The 17,568-nt window shown below is 51.2% G+C and overlaps 1 protein-coding gene across 6 annotated transcripts in view; it reads left to right on the forward strand.

Moving 5' to 3' along the window:
• cadm2 (cell adhesion molecule 2) overlaps positions 1–17,568 on the forward strand; it is a 1,169,873-nt gene that overhangs the window by 1,121,882 nt on the left and 30,423 nt on the right. For all 6 annotated transcript variants that reach the window (XM_033032323.1, XM_033032325.1, XM_033032326.1 and 3 more), the window contains 2 exons: positions 8,305–8,454; positions 15,725–15,877. In XM_033032323.1, the coding sequence (XP_032888214.1) occupies positions 8,305–8,454; positions 15,725–15,877 (303 nt within the window). The remainder of the gene's footprint in view (positions 1–8,304; positions 8,455–15,724; positions 15,878–17,568) is intronic.

Raw genomic sequence — 17,568 nt, forward strand, 5'->3', positions numbered from 1 at the left:
CACTCTGGCCATGGAGGAGGCCCAGGACAGAGAGGTTCGGAATGTGAGGGGGAGCTGAAGTGTTGAGCTATCGGGAAATCAGGTTGGTTATTGCGAACCGAGCGGAGCTGTTGGGCGAAGCGATCGCCAAGCCTACGCTTGGTCTCACCGATGTAGAGCAGCTGACACCTAGAGCAGCGGATGCAGTAGATGAGGTTGGAGGAGATGCAGGTGAACCTCTGCCTCACCTGGAAAGACTGCTTGGGTCCTTGGATGGAGTCAAGGGGGGAGGTAAAGTGACAAGTGTTTGGAGTGCGGGGGGCCTCAGACTGTCCACTGTGGATGGCTCGATTGTAAAGAGCCTGTCCCACTTGTGTGTAATTTGCAGGTCATTTACACGTTATCATTTAGCGTCACGAAGCACGACACGCGCACGGTGCGTGGTGACGCAGGCAATGACACGTGGTCGCGAGCGGCGGCCCAGGATTTTGGGATGTACAAAATCTTTGCCCGCAATCTGCGTGACGCCCAAATATCGCCCTAAGTGGGACAGGCCCTTAACCCTTCGATCGCTGGATTGTAGTCTTTCCCACGACTGGTTGGTATAGAAACAAAACAAGCTTTTCCCTGTACCCTGTGACAATAGACTAGAGTAAACTAATCCCCTCTCCCTCCACGTGATCCGTATCCTCCATTCCCTGCGTGTCCACGCGCCTGTCTAACAAACCCCACTATGGTATCAGCCTCCACCACTACCCCTGGCAGCGCGTTCCAAGCACCCACCCCCCTCTGTGTAAAACACTTGCCCCGCACATCTCCTTTAGACTTTGCCCCTCTCACCTTAAAGCTACGAATGCCCTCTGGTCTTTGACATTTCCATCCTGGGAGAAAGGTTCTGACTGTCTACCACGTCTAAGCCTCTCCACCTTATACGTCTCAATCAGACAACCGCCACCCTCTGCGACAGCATCACACCAGGACTTACTTGGCACGCTGATGATTTTTCCAACTTTGATAATGTGTCTTGAAAACAAATTACTTTGTTAATAACTCCAGGAATAAAGTTATATTCAATGCTACACTTCAGTAGAAAATCTTATTAATTACATTTCACGTTATAATAAATCACACCTTCTAGTGGGAACAGCAGGCGCGTGTGGCCCTGAGTTAGCAGCAATAAATTAATTGAAAATCTATCAGTTTAAGTTTCATTTTCTGAGGAGTGCACTTAGAAACATAGACAATAGGTGCAGGAGGAGGCCATTCGGCCCTTCGAGCCTGCACCGCCATTTGATATGATCATGGCTGATCATCCAACTCAGTACCCCGTTCCTGCTTTCTCCCCATATCCCTTGATTCTGTTAGCCCTTAGAGATAAATCTAACTCTCTCTTGAAAACATCCAGTGAATTGGCCTCCACTGCCTTCTGTGGAAGAGAATTCCACAGATTCACAACTCTCTGGGTGAAAAGATTTTTTCCTCATCTCAGTACTGAATGGCCGACCCCTTATTCTTAAACTGTGATCCCTGGTTCTGGACTCCCCCAACATCGGGAACGTTTTTCCTGCCTCTAGCGTGTCCAATCCTTTAATAATCTTATATGTTTTTATAAGATACCCTCTCATCCTTCTAAATTCCAGTGAATAGACTTCTATTCTTCTGGATTGCCCCGCATCTGGCCAGCTGGTGTTTCCACTAGTGGGAGAGTCTAGGACCAGAGGTCGCAGCCTCAGAATTAAAGGACGTTCCTTTAGGAAGGAGATGAGGAGGAATTTCTTTAGTCAGAGGGTGGTGAATCTGTGGAACTCATTGCCACAGAAGACTGTGGAGGCCAAGTCAGTGGATATATTTAAGGCAAAGATAGATAGATTCTTGATTAGTGCGGGTGTCAGGGGTTACGGGGAGAAGGCAGGAGAATGGGGTTAGGAGGGAGAGATAGATCAGCCTTAATTTAATGGCGGAGTAGACTTGATGGGCCAAATGGCCTAATTCTACTCCTATGTGTGTGTGTATGCATGTGTGTGCGTGTGTGTGCGTGTGTGTGCGTGTGCGTGTGCGTGTGTGTGCGTGTGTTTGCGTGCGTGCGTGTGCGTGTGTGTGTGTGTGTGTGCGTGCGTGTGCGTGCATGCGTGTGTGTGTGTGTGTGCACCAGCTGGCCAGATCAGCCTGGTGCAGGAATCACTTTACGATGCCATATAAATGCAAATGTGTTAATAAAACGACAAGCAACATCAACAGACAAATTCATTTTGTCATCATGTTTCAGCAAATCAGATTCTTTCAAAATCTTATGACATGGGAATTGTTTTATGAAATCGGAACTCTTCCATTTGTTCCACTTGAAATCCTCTCTGGTTTCTGCCGCGGTGTGGAATACCTAATATCCCCGAGCCTTCGTTCCCGCCGCGCTGGACATGGTTTCCAGTCACCGGCCTGGTGGCAACAAGCCCAGGACCATAACTCCAGTCGTGGGTTCAAATCCCACACCGGCAGCTGAGGAATACGTAGGAAGGAACTGCAGACGCTGGTTTACACCGAGGATAGACACAAAATGCTGGAGTAACTCAGCGGGACGGGCAGCATCTCTGTGGAGAAGGAATGGGCGACGTTTCAGGTCGAGACCCTTCTACGGAATGGGTGACGTTTCAGGTCGAGACCCTTCTACGGAATGGGCGATGTTTCAGGTCGAGACCGTTTACGGAATGGGTGAAGTTTCAGGTCGAGACCCTTCTTCGAAGGGTCTCGACCCGAAACATCACCCATTCCTTCTCTCCAGAGATGCTGCCTGTCCCGCTGATTTACTCCAGCACTTTATGTCTATCTTCATTGTCAGATGTAGCTGGTGATAACAAATTCTAGGGTGGGGGTGGGACACAGAGAGAGGGGGGAACCCAGAGGCTGCCTGAAGTGAGAGAAATCAACATTCATACCACTGGGCTGTAAGCTGCCCAAGCGAAATATGTTTACAATGAATCGTCCACAATTAAATACATTGAGAATTAATCTAGATAGTAATCGTCAATAAGGGAGAATTCAGAATCTAGACTTGTCAAGGATAAATGTAAATTTACTAATAAATAAAGTAGAATTAAGGGGCTGTCCCACTGTATGAGCTAATTCAAGAGTTCTCCCAAGTTTCCCCTGATTCGAACTGGGAGATTTACGGTAATGGCCGCTCGTGGGTACGCGGGGCTCTCGTAGACATTTTTCAACATGTTGAAAAATCTTCACGAGCTTACCGCGTTTCCCGAGTACCTGCCGTTAGCGTTACGAGCCGCTACGAGACGTCCCCGAGCTCCGACGTACCCGCTACGTACATGCTACGTGCTTACCACCAGTTTGATATTTTTTTTAACTCGAGAGAGCTCTTACATAGAAACATAGAAACATAGAAATTAGGTGCAGGAGTAGGCCATTCGGCCCTTCGAGCCTGCACCGCCATTCAATATGATCATGGCTGATCATCCAACTCTTGGGTAAACTCGTACAGTGGGACAGGCCGTTTAATGGCGGTGCTGGCTCGAAGGGCCGAATGGCCTACTCCTGCATCTATTGTCTATTGTCTATAATAACCTAGGATTAATTACAGTGAGAATTAATCTAGAATTAATAATGAACGAACTAGAATTAATCCAGGATTAATGAAATTGAGAATTAATCTAGAATCAAAATTTAATATACTAGAATTAACCTAGAATTGATGATATGCTAGAATTAATGATCTAGAATAATTACATCTGAAATTAACCACAATTAATGAATAAATTAGAATTAATAATATAGAATTATTTAAATCTAGATTTGATTCAGAATGAATAATTGATACTCTAGAATTAGTCCTCTGGAATGGATTGCACCTGGGATTAGTGGTGAGAATGCTAGAATGAACACATGTGGAATGGATGGAAGGTTCTGTCAAAGCGCCGGGCTGCCGGTTGGATCAACCGCATTCTGACCATTGCCGACGGTGAATCAAAGTTAGACACAAAATGCCGGAGTAACGCCCCTGTCCCACTTAGGAAACCTGAACGGAAACCTCTGGAGACTTTGCGCCCCACCCAAGGTTTCCGTGCGGTTCCCGGAGGTTTTTGTCAGTCTCCCTACCTGCTTCCACTACCTGCAACCTCCGGCAACCACCTGCAACCTCCGGGAACCGCACGGAAACCTTGGGTGGGGCGCAAAGTCTCCAGAGGTTTCCGCTCAGGTTTCCTAAGTGGGGCAGGGGCATTACTCAGCGGGACAGGCAACATCTCTGGAGAGAAGGAATGGGCGACGTTTCTGGTCGAGACCCTTCTTCACATTTCTCCAGAGAGATGCTGCCTGACCCGCTGAGTTACTCCAGCATTTTGTGTCTATCTTTGGTGTAAACCAGCGTCTGCAGTTCCTTCCGATACCACTCTAACCGGATTGGTGCAGTGCAGGGCTAAAGGAGGACAGCTCAAGGGCCTGTCCCACTTAGGCCATTGTTTTGGGGACTACAGGAATCTAGGCTGTTGCCGGGGTGTCGCCTGTACGGTCGCGGGGAGTCATCTCCTCAGTCGCCCAAAGAGTCGTAGCGTCTTTCTGGTCGCCGCACGTTGAACATATTTGACCGACAGTGGGTTTGACGCATATGCGCGTATCTTGACTTCTCCTGACGTAGGTTCTGTGGTGGATTGTTGACAGGTTAACATAGGTTGTTTAAAAAGGAACTGCAGATGCTGGAAAATCGAAGGTAGACAAAAGTGTTGGACAATAGACAATAGGTGCAGGAGTAGGCCATTCGGCCCTTTGAGCCAGCACCGCCATTCAATGTGATCACGGCTGATCATCCCCAATCAGTACCCCGTTCCTGCCTTCTCCACATCTCCGCTATTTTTAAGAGCCCTATCTAGCTCTCTCTTCAAAGTTTCCAGAGAACCGGCCTCCACCGCCCTCTGAGGCAGAGAATTCCACAGACTCACAACTCTCTGTGAGAAAAAGTGTTTCCTCATCTCCGTTCTAAATGGCTTACCCCTTATTCTTAAACAGTGGCCCCTGGTTCTGGTCTCCCCCAACATCGGGAACATGTTTCCTGCCTCTAGCGTGTCCAAGACCTTAACAATCTTATATGTTTCAATAAGATTGCCTCTCATCCTTCTAAACTCCAGAGTGTACAAGCCCAGCTGCTCCATTCTCTCAGCATATAACAGTCCTGCCAATTGTAAACCTACGCTGCACTCCCTCAATAGCAAGAATGTCCTTCCTCAAATTAGGGGACCAAAACTGCACACAATACTCCAGGTGTGGTCTCACTAGGGCCCTGTACAACTGCAGAAGGACCTCTTTGCTCCTATATTCTATTCCTCTTGTTATGAAGGCCAAAATGCCATTCGCTTTCTTCACTGCCTGCTGTACCTGCTTGCTTAAACCCTTCGTGTTTCGGCCTGAAACGTCGCCTATTTCCTTCGCTCCATAGATGCTGCCGCACCCGCTGAGTTTCTCCAGCACGTTTGTCTACCTAACATTGGTTGTCACCGGTGCCGACTTCGGTGAATTCCATTGGCGACTACCTACGCCAACCGGCGACTGGATTGTCCTACCTTGTCGGGGGCTTGTCGTAGGTGTGGTCGTAGGTGGACGTCCGAATGGGTCGCCGGTTGTCGGTAGCTTGCCGGCTGCCCACAGTAACGGTCGATCCTACGCAAACTGAGGCAGCGAATGATCCCAGCAATGAGTGGGTTAATGTACGATGAGCGTTTGTCGGCACTGGGCCTGTACTCGCTGGAGTTTAGAAGAATGAGGGGGGGGGGACCTCATTGAAACGTACAGAATAGTGAAAGGCCTGGATAGAGTGGATGTGGAGAGGATGTTTCCACTAGTGGGAGAGTCTAGGACTAGAGGTCACAGCCTCAGAATTAAAGGACTTCACTTCACTTTTATTTCTACAGCACATTTATAAAACAACTCTCGTTGACCAAAGTGCTTTACATTGGTGGAGGTACTAACGTTACACAACAGTGGTTCATAGATTAAATACATACATCACTACATACATATAGCCCTCCCTCAGAGGATGCCAAGATAGGCTTGAGAGTAAAGATGAGTCTTAAGTCTCGACTTAAAGGAGTCGATGGAGGGGGCAGTTCTGATGGGAAGGGGGATGCCTGTTCCACAGTCTAGGAGCTGCAACCGCAAAGGCCCGGTCGCCCCTGAGCTTATGCCTAGACCGCGGGATGGTCAGTAACCCCAAGGGAGAACGCACCACCCCACCCACCCCTTCTCTCCAGAGATGCTGCCTGTCCCGCTGAGTCACTCCGGCAATTTGTGTCTGTCTTTAGACCGCACTGTGCGTGTGTGTCACTCACACCATGCAGAACGTGGTGGAACAGCTGCAAGGGAAGTGCAGGTCAAAGAAAAACTGCAGGGGTGGCAACGAGGTAGATCGGACTACACCCTGTCTAATGGTCACGGTGGCCAGATAACACTTTTTCTCTCAGAGTTGTGAGTCTGTGGAATTCTCTGCCTCAGAGGGCGGTGGAGGCCGGTTCTCTGGATACTTTCAAGAGAGAGAGAGATAGGGCTCTTAAAGATAGCGGAGTCAGGGGATATGGGGAGAAGGCAGGAACGGGGTACTGATTGGGGATGATCAGCCATGATCTCATTGAATGGCGGTGCTGGCTCGAAGGGTCGAATGGCCTACTCCTGCACCTATTGTCTATTGTCTATGGACCTAAAACGTCACCCATCCCTTCTCTCCAGAGATGCTGCCTGTCCCGCTGAGTTACTCCAGCATTTTGTGTCTGTCTTCAGTTTAAACCTGCGTCTGCAGTTCCTTCCTACACATGTAAGCTAAGCCTTGGCTGGGCTGCATGTAGAGTGTTGTGTGCAGTTCTGGTCCCCTCATTACAGCAAGGATCAGTGTTGCAATCAGAGAGTGTGTAGCTGGGTAAATAAAGATTCTCTCTACTGAAGAGTGCCTACAGGGAGCCACTCGACACAAGTGGGCTGGAAACTGATCACCATGTTTATACACCAATGATTCATATTGTACAAGGAGACAGGCCCTTCGACCCAAAACATCCATGCTGGACAAATTATTATCTGCATATCATCATAGTCATAATCATATTTTATTAATCAAGTATGTTTTGCAACGTACGAGGAATTTGACATAGAAACAGAGAAACATAGAAAATAGGTGCAGGAGTAGGCCATTCGGCCCTTCGAGCCTGCACCGCCATTCAATATGATCATGGCTGATCATCCAACTCAGTATCCCATCCCTGCCTTCTCTCCATACCCCCTGATCCCTTTAGCCACAAGGGCCACATCTAACTCCCTCTTAAATATAGCCAATGAACTGTGGCCTCAACTACGTTCTGTGGCAGAGAATTCCACAGATTCACCACTCTCTGTGTGAAAAATGTTTTCCTCATCTGCCATAGTCATACAGACACACAAACCACATTTAAACATGAACATCCACCACAGTGACTCCTCCACATTCCTCACTGTGATGGAAGGCGAAGAAAACGTTCACTCCCTTCCCTCCTTTGTTCTCCCGTGGTCGTGGGCCTCGAGCCATTCGTTGACGGGATGATCTTGGCTCGCGTAGTTGGTGGTCCGGCCCTCCTTATGGGGGCGATCAAGCTCCTGCATCGGGGGGCAATCTCAGCTTCCCCGCGTTGGGCGATCGGACCCCGGGTCGGGACTAGTCGAACCCCCTGCGTCGTTTGGAGCTTCCCGACATCAGCTTCTACCCGAGACTGCGAGCTCCTCGATGGTGAACTCCACAGTTGGAGCGTCAACATGACATGTGATGAAAGAATTGTCCGGCTGGGCTTGTACACTCTGGAGTTTAGAAAGATGAGAGGAGATCTCATTGAAACATATAAGATTATTAAGTGTTTGGACACGCTAGAGGCAGGAAACACGTTCCCGATGTTGGGGGAGTCCAGAACCAGGGGCCACACAGTTTAAGAATAAGGGGTAAGCCATTTAGAACGGAGACGAGGAAACACTTTTTCTCACAGAGAGTTGTGAGTCTGTGGAATTCTCTGCCTCAGAGGGCGGTGGAGGCCGGTTCTCTGGATACTTTCAAGAGAGAGCTAGATAGGGCTCTTAAAGATAGTGGAGTCAGGGGATATGGGGAGAAGGCAGGAACGGGGTACTGATTGGGGATGATCAGCTACGATCACATTGAATGGCGGTCCTGGCTGGAAGGGCCGAATGGCCTACTCCTGCACCTATTGTGTATTGTGTTGACTTGTCTTGTCTCCCTCTCTCCCCCGGTCTCGCTGTGTCTCCTCCACTCACTGTCTCCCCATCTCTCTCTCTCTCTCTCTCTCTCTCCCCCCCCCGCAGGTGGGCAGGCACAGTCGCCGCTAACGCAGAACGTGACGGCGGTGGAAGGGGGGACGGCCATGCTGACGTGTCGCGTCGATCACAACGACAATACCTCACTGCAGTGGTCCAATCCCGCACAGCAGACACTCTACTTCGACGACAAGAAAGGTACGGGGGGGGGGCACCCCTGGGTGGGGGGGGGAACGGGTGGGAAACAGGCGTGCGGGGGGGGCACCCTTGGGTGGGGTGGGGTGTGGGGAACAGGTGTGCGGGGGGGGTGGTAGGTTACAGTGACAGGTTTATATCGACAGGTCGGTGCTCGGACAAAACTCTGAACATTAATAGCCCATTATCTGTTATTTGCACTTTATGTTTATTTATTCATGGGTGTATTTACGTAATAAATGGTATATGGACACACTGATCTGTTCTGTAGTCAATGCCTACTCTGTTCTGTTGTGCTGAAGCAAAGCAAGAATGTCATTGTCCTGTCAGGGCCACATGACAATAAACTCTCTTGTCGTGACTCTTGACTTGGGTCAAGCTGAGCAAATCCAGCCCCTCGTTCCCCACCCCCTCTTCCACCCCCTCTCCCCACCCCAGAACCAATATTACACATTGAAGACTCTTGGTGGAACGTCACCTATCCATGTTCCCCACAGATGCTGCCTGACCCGCTGAGTTATGGTGCAGCAGCATCTATGGAGCTAAGGAAATAGGCAACGTTTCGGGCCGAAATCCTTCTGGAAATAGGCAACGTTTCGGGCCGAAACCCTTACGGGTTTCAGCCCAAAACGTTGCCTATTTCCTTAGCTCCACAGATGCTGCCTGACCCGCTGAGTTACTCCAGCACTCTGTGAAACGTCACCTATCCATGTTCTCACAGTTACTCCAGCACTATGTGACTTTCCACACTAGTTCTGTGTTATCCCACGCTCTCATCCACTCCCACCACACTAGGGGACAATTTACAGAGGGGCCGATTAACCTACAAGCCCGCACGTCTTTGGGATGTGGGCGGAAACCGGAGCACCCGGAGGAAACCCACGCGGTCATGGGGAGAACGTGCATACCCCACACAGACAGCACCCGTAGTCAGTCGAACCTGGGTCTCTGTCGCTGTTGATTAGTTCCGGTGTCAGGGGTCGTGGGGAGTAGGCAGGAGAATGGGGTTGAGAGGGAAAGATAGATCAGCCGTGATTGAATGGCGGAGTAGACTTGATGGGCTGAATGGCCTAATTCTCCTCCTATCACTGACAAAACCTATACATGATTACAATCAAGCCATCCCCAGTGTACAGAAACAGGATAAAGGAATAACGTTTACTGCAAGATAAAGTCCAGTTAAGTCTGATCAAAGATGGTCTGAGGGTCACCAATGTGGTAGATAGTAGTTCAGGACCGCTCTCTGGTTGTGGTAGGATGGTTCAGTTGCCTGATAACAGCTGGGAAGAAACTGTCCCTGAATCTGGAGGTGTGCGTGTTCACACTTCTGTACCTCTTGCCTGATGGGAGAGGGGAGAAGAGGGAGTGGCCGGGGGTGAGACTGGTCCATAGAAACATAGACAATAGGTGCAGGAGTAGGCCATTCGGCCCTTCGAGCCTGCACTGCCATTCAATATGATCATGGCTGATCATCCAACTCAGTATCCTGTACCTGCCTTCTCTCCATACCCCCTGATCCCTTTAGCCACAAGGGCCACATCTAACTCCCTCTTAAATATAGCCAATGAACTGTGGCCTCAACTACCTTCTGTGGCAGAGAATTCCACAGATTCACCACTCTCTGTGTGAAAAATGTTTTTCTCATCTCGGTCCTAAAAGATTTCCCCCTTATCCTTAAACTGTGACCCCTTGTTCTGGACTTCCCCAACATCGGGAACAATCTTCCTGCATCTAGCCTGTCCAACACCTTAAGAATTTTGTAAGTTTCTATAAGATCCCCCCTCAATCTTCTAAATTCTAGCGAGTACAAGCCGAGTCTATCCAGTCTTTCGACATCCCAGGAATCAGTCTGGTGAACCTTCTCTGTACTCCCTCTATGGCAAGAATGTCTTTCCTCAGATTTGGAGACCAAAACTGTACGCAATACTCCAGGTGTGGTCTCACCAAGACCCTGTACAACTGCAGTAGAACCTCCCTGCTCCTATACTCAAATCCTTTTGCTATGAATGCTAACATACCATGATTATGTTGGTCCGTGATTATGCTGCTGGTGGAGATGAAGTCGACAGAAGGGAGGTTGTGATGGTCTGGGCTGCTGGCCTTGCCGAGGCAGCGTGAGGTGGAGATGGAGTCGATGGAAGGACAACTGCTGCAAATATAATCGCTGAAAAAAAAATCAAATGGCCAACTGAAGAATTAATATTCATCAGTGCAAAGCAGGCAGGGATTTATTTAAGCCAATTTATGTTTAACTAACTGCAGAGTGGTGTAAGTGTGTTTTCAAAGGACGTTTGATCGTGCAATATTAAAGCCTTGTTAGTGCAACTGAAGGCAGGGAATGAAAGAGCGGGTGACAGCAGTGATCCACGCGGCTTTGATCAGGAGAGGCGTGGACGTGGTGGAGGGAACGCCGTGCGCTGGCCAGGGTCTGAGCCGACATAGAAACGTAGAGAAAATAGGTGCAGGAGGAGGCCATTCGGCCCTCCGAGCCAGCACCACTGGATCCATCCACAATCTGTTCCCTGTTCCTGTTTCAAGGGTCTCGACCCAAAACCTCACCCATTCCTTCGCTCCAGAGATGCTGCCTGCCCCAACAGACAATAATAGACAATAGGTGCAGGGGGAAGGTCATTCGGCCCTCTGAGCCAGCACCGCCGTTCAATATGATCACTTTTAAGAAAGAACTGCAGATGCAGACAAAAATGCTGGAGGAACTCAGCGGGTGGGGCTGCATCTATGAAGCTAAGCAATAGGTGACGTTTCGGGTCAAGACCCTTCTTTAGACTGATGTGGGGGTGGGGGGGGGAGGGGTGCGGGAAGAAGAAAGGAAGAGGCGGAGACAGTAACCATTCAATATGGTCACGGCTGATCATCCACGATCAGTACCCCGTTCCTGCTTTCTCCCCATATCCCTTGATCCCGTTAGCCCCAAGAGCTAAATCTCTCTTGAAAACATCTTCGAGTTATACAACAATGGCAGGGGAGAGACACAACGTTGGAGTATTCGTGCAAGCGTGAATCAGGAACTGGGGAGACTGGACCAGGGTAGAGGGAGTGTAGCTGGGATGTGGGAACGAACTGCAGATGCTGGTTTACACCAAAGAGCTGGAGTAACTCAGCGGGTCAGATCATAAGATCATAAGAGATAGGGTTAGAATTAGGCCATTCGGCCCATCAAGTCTACTGCCATTCAATCATGGCTGATCTATCTCTCCCTCCTGACCCCATTCGCCTGCCTTCTCCCCATAACCCCTGACACCCGCACTAATCAAGAATCTATCTATCTCTGCCTTAAAAATATCCACTGACTTGTGGCCTCCACAGCCGTCTGTGGCAACGAATCCCACAGATTCACCACCCTCTGACTAAAGGAATTCCTCCTCATCTCCTTCCTAAAAGAATGTCCTTTAATTCTGAGGCTGTGACCTCTGGTCCTAGACTCTCCCACTAGTGGAAACATCCTCTCCACATCCACTCTATCCAGGCCTTTCACTATTCTGTACGTTTCAATGAGGTCCCCCCTCATCCTTCTAAACTCCAGCGAGTACAGACCCAGTGCCGTCAAACGCTCATCATATGTTAACCCACTCATTCCTGGGATCGTTCTTGTAAACCTCCTCTGGACCCTCTCCAGAGCCGGCACATCCTTCCTCAGATATGGGGCCCAAAACTGCTCACAATATTCCAAATGCGGCCTGACCAGCACCTTATAGAGACTCAGCATTACAGCCCTGTTTTTGTATACAAGCCCTCTCTAAATCTAGGGTCCAGGGTATAGACTGTAGCTAGGGTGTACGAAGGAACTGCAGGTGCTGGTTTACACCAAAGATAGACACAAAATGCTGGAGTAACTCAGCGGGACAGGCAGCATCTCTGGAGAGAAGGAATGTGTGACGTTTCAGGTCGAGACCCTTCTTCAGGCTGAGAGTCAGGGGAGAGGGAAATGAGAGATATAGACGGTGATACAGAGAGATAGGGAACAAATGAATGAAGCAAATGCAAAAAAGTAATGATGATGAAGGAAGCAGGCCATTGTTAGCGGTGGATTAGGTGAAAACCAGTTACTGACAATGAGACTAAAACAAGACGGCTCTGAAGCTGGGTACGACTTGGGTGAGGGAGGGACAGAGAGAGGGGGGATTTTTCCATATCTTTCATTCAGACTGAGAGTGTGGGGGAGGGGGGGTGGGGGGAGAGACTAGAGATATGGTCGGGTCAGGTGTGAAAACGACCCACGTTGATCAAGGAAATGAAGAATGGTTCGTGTAGAAGGGTCATGACCCAGAAACGTCACCCAGAGATGCCACCCCACATGGCCCCCACCCACCCATGTCCCACCCACCCTGTGTACCCCCCACCCACATACCCCCCATCCACATTGCCCCCACCCACCCACACCCCCCCCATCCACATACCACCCACCCACATACCCCCCCATCCACATCCCCCCATCCACATACCACCCACCCACCCACACCCCCCCATCCACATACCACCCACCCACCCACACCCCCCCATCCACATACCACCCACCCACCCACACCCCCCCATCCACATACCACCCACCCACCCACACCCCCCCCCATCCACATACCACCCACCCACCCAAGATATAATTATTTCTAAGTGAGCCTGCTAGCGATGTGTGGGTTGTGGAGTACTGGTCACCATGGTGACGGCAGTCTGGATACGAACCTCAGCCATGAATTAATAATGGGTTCTTGGCGTGTGAGTGAGTGAGTGAGTGAGACGGGAGTGGTGTTTATTCCAAGGTCAGTGTTCTCCCATCTCACTGGCGCGGGGGGGGGGGGGAGGGGGGGGCTTGGATCCTGACCTGAGGCAGCGCTGGAGACCCACGTCCCATCCCCACTACAGGTGCTGCCTGTACGGAGTTTGAACGTTCGGCTCCCCCGTGGGTTTTCTCCGGGCGCTCCGGTTTCCTCCCACGCTCCAAAGACGTGCAGGTTTGCAGGTTATTCAGCTTGGTATAAATCGAGCCACTTCTAGTGTACAGATACATGATAAGGGAATAACGTTTAGTGCAAGGTAAAGCCCAGCAGCCAGTGGCTCTGAAACGTCACCTATTCCTTCGCACCATAGATGCTGCCTCACACGCTGAGTTTCTCCAGCATTTCTGGCTACCTTCGATTGTTTCAGCATCTGCAGTTCCTTCTTAAACAACCAGTGGCTAATGTTAGGACTGAACCATCCTACCACAAGTAGAGAGCAGTCCTGAACTACTATCTACCTCATTGGTGACCCTCGGACTATCTTTGATCGGACTTTACCTTGCACTAAACATTATTCCCTTATCCTGTATCTGTACACTATGAATGCATCGATTGTAATCATGTATTGTCTTTCTGCTGACTGGTTAGCACGCAACAAAAGCTTTTCACTGTACCTTGGTACACGTGACAATAAACTAAACTCAAACTAAACTTAAACCCCTGTCCCACGGTACGAGCTCATTCCAAGACCTCTCCCGAGTTTGCCCTGATTCGAACTCGGAGATTTACGGTAATGGCCGCTCGTCGGTACACGGGGCTCTCGTGGACATTTTTCAACAAGTTGAAAAATCTTCACCGATCTTCCCGTGCTTACCTGCCGTTAGCGAGTCTTCCCGAGTACCTGCCGTTTGCGTTACGAGCCGCTAAGAGACGTCCCCGAGCTCCGACGTACCCGTTACGTTCACTCTCCGTGCTTATTACGAGTTTTTTTAACTCGGGAGAGCTCTTGGAATGAACTCGTACCGTGGGACAGGGCTTTAAAGTCCGATCAAGGATAGTCCGAGGTTGGCAGAAATGTTGGAGAAACTCAGCGGGTGAGGCAGCATCTATGGAGCGAAGGAATAGGTGACGTTTCGGGTCGAGACCCTAATGGCTCGCTCCATAGATGCTGCCTCACCCGCTGAGTTTCTTGAGCATTTTTGGCTGCCTTCGATTTTTCCAGCATCTGCAGTTCTTTCTTAAACGTGATCATATTGAATGGCGGTGCTGGCTCCACAGTGTACAGATACAGTATAAAAAGAATAATGTTTAGTGTAAGGTAAAGCCCAGTAAAGCCCGATTAAAAATAGTCCGAGGGTCTACAATGAGGTAGATGGGAGGTCAGGACCGCCCTATAGTTGGTGGTAGGATGGTTCAGTTGCCTGATAACAGCCGGGAAGAAACTGTCCCTGAATCTGGAGGTGTGCGTTTTCACACTTCTGTACCTCTTGCCTGATGGGAGAGGGGAGAAGAGGGAGTGGCCGGGGGTGAGACTGGTCCATAGAAACATATGTCATATTGAGTAACTCAGCGGGTCAGGCAGCATCTGTGGAGAATACAATACAATACAATTACAATACAATTCAATTTATTGTCATTTGGACCCCTTGAGGTCCAAACGAAATGCCGTTTCTGCAGCCATACATTACAAACAAATAGACCCAAGACACAACATATTTTACATAAACACCCATCACATTGCTGTGATGGAAGGCCAAAAAAACTTTTCTCTCCACTGCACTCTCCCCCCCCATGTCAGAGTCAAAGTCAAAGCCCCCGGCGGGCGATGGCGAATTGTCCCGTGGCCATTAAAACCACGCCGGGTGATGCAAGGTCGCGCACCGGGTCTTGATGTTAGAGCCCCCGGCGTGCGCTCGCAAACTCCCGCGGCCATTCCAAGCCGCGCGGGGTGGTGATGTAGGCCCCGCTCCAGGTGCTCTTCAACCCCGCAACTCGGGCGGGAGAAGTCGCCGCTGCGGAAGCCCCGAAAAGCGGTCTCCCTCCAGGGACCCGCGGGCTCCCGGTGTCGCCGCCCGCCAAACCCGCAGTTGCAGCCACCGAATCTCCGGAGGTCGGGCCGCAGCAGCGTCCACCACAGCTCCACCCGCTCTGGACTCGGCCAGCTCCGCGACGGTGAGGTGAGTAGTCGGCACCAGAGCCCCCGGTCTTCCTGTTGGAGGCCGCTCCTGGATAGGTGACATGGAACATGGATAGGTGACGTTTCACAGAGTGCTGGAGTAACTCAGCGGGTCAGGCAGCATCTGTGGAGAACATGGATAGGTGACGTTTCACAGAGTGCTGGAGTAACTCAGCGGGTACGGGGAGTTTTTGTGTACATATTTTTATTCTGTATAAAGTTTATTTTTGGATAATGTAATTTTATTGGTGCTGGTTGATCAGCGCCTGCGCTTTTGTCTGTGTAGTTATTGTATTTTATTTCTGGAGGTCAATGTGCGAGTGTCCCCGGTCACCGCGTGTTCTCACGTGCCGCGTTTTATCCGCAGCGTTGCGGGACAACCGTATCGAGCTGGTGCGGTCATCCTGGCACGAGCTGAGCATCAACATCAGCGACATCTCCCTGTCGGATGAAGGCCAGTACACCTGCTCCCTTTTCACCATGCCCGTCAAGACAGCCAAAGCCTTCCTCACTGTGCTGGGTGAGTATCAGACACCGACACACTGCACCGAGCCGCACCGAGCCGCACCGCACCGCCCACACCGCCCACACCACACACACCACACACACCACCCACACCACCCACACCACCCACACCACACCACATACACCACACACACCACACACACCACACACACCCACACCGAGCCACGCCACACACACCACACACACCACACACACCACACACACCACACACACCCACACCGAGCCACGCCACACACACCACACACACCACACAACACCACACACCACACCACCACACGAGCCAACCACACACACCACACACACCACACACACCACACACACCACACACACCACCCACACCGAGCCACGCCACACACACCACCCACACCACCCACACCACACACACCACACACACCACCCACCACACACACCACCCACACCACACACACCACACACACCACACACACCACACACACCACACCACCCACACCGAGCCACACCACACACACCACCCACACCACCCACACCACACACACCACACACACCACACCACCCACACCGAGCCACGCCACACACACCACACACACCACCCACACCACACACACCACACACACCACACCACCCACACCGACCCACACCACACACACCACCCACGCCACACACACCACCCACACCACACACACCACCCACACCGAGCCACGCCGCACCACGCTCATCGGCACCAACCCCGGCATGTTGAATTGAATTGAATTGAATCCTTTATTTGTCATTCAGACCTTTCGGTCTGAACGAAATGTCGTTACCTGCAGCCATACATGTAATAATAAACAACACACAATAAACACAAATTAACATCCACCACAGTGAGTTCACCAAGCACCTCCTCACTGTGATGGAGGCAAAAGTCTTAGGGTTGCTGTCTCTTCCCTCCTCTTCTCCCTCTGCGCTGAGGCGATACCCCACCGGGCGATGGTAAGTCAGTCCCGCGGTTCAAGCTCCGCGGCCCGGGGGTGGTCGAAGCTGCCGCCCTCTAGTCCAGCGGACGCAGCTGTTGCCACGGGAGCTCCGGAAAACAGGCATCAACCTGTGACCCGCGAGCTCCCGACGATGTCATCCACTGGCCCGCGGCCGAGCCCCTGATTCAGGTCGCCGCCGCCAGAACGCCGCCTCAGCCGCCGGAGCACCGTCTCCGCCCCGCATCGGGCCGCCCACACGAGAGCGTCTCAGCCCCGCACCGGGCAGCCCCCACGGGAGCGCCTTCCAGCCGGGAACTGGGCCATCCACACAGGAGTGTCTCAGCCCCGCGCCGTCCACCCTCACCGGAGCGCCGAGTCGTGCCGCTGCCCGAACGCCGCCGCAGCTCGAAGACGGCCAGCCTCGCGTTGGTAGGTCCTGGCTGGCTCTACCTCCGGATCCTCGAGGTCGGTCGCAGGTTGGAGGCCGCCAGCTCCGCCATTAGGCCTCAGCTCAGACGGGGGAAGAGAAGGGGAATACGACAAGAAAGTCGCATTCCCCCGAAGGGAGAGACAGAAAGCCCTGTTTCACCCCCCCCCCCCCCCCCCCCCCCACACACATAACACAACCGAATAACCAAAAGTTTAACTGAACAAGACAAAAAAAACAACACAAAAAAGTAAAAACAGACAGACTGCAGGCGAGCCGCAGCCGTTTCACAGCACCGCCATTTCCGGACATGTCACATACAAC

Source organism: Amblyraja radiata, chromosome 14 (assembly GCF_010909765.2).
Source record: "Amblyraja radiata isolate CabotCenter1 chromosome 14, sAmbRad1.1.pri, whole genome shotgun sequence".
In the NCBI taxonomy this organism is placed as follows: domain Eukaryota; kingdom Metazoa; phylum Chordata; class Chondrichthyes; order Rajiformes; family Rajidae; genus Amblyraja; species Amblyraja radiata.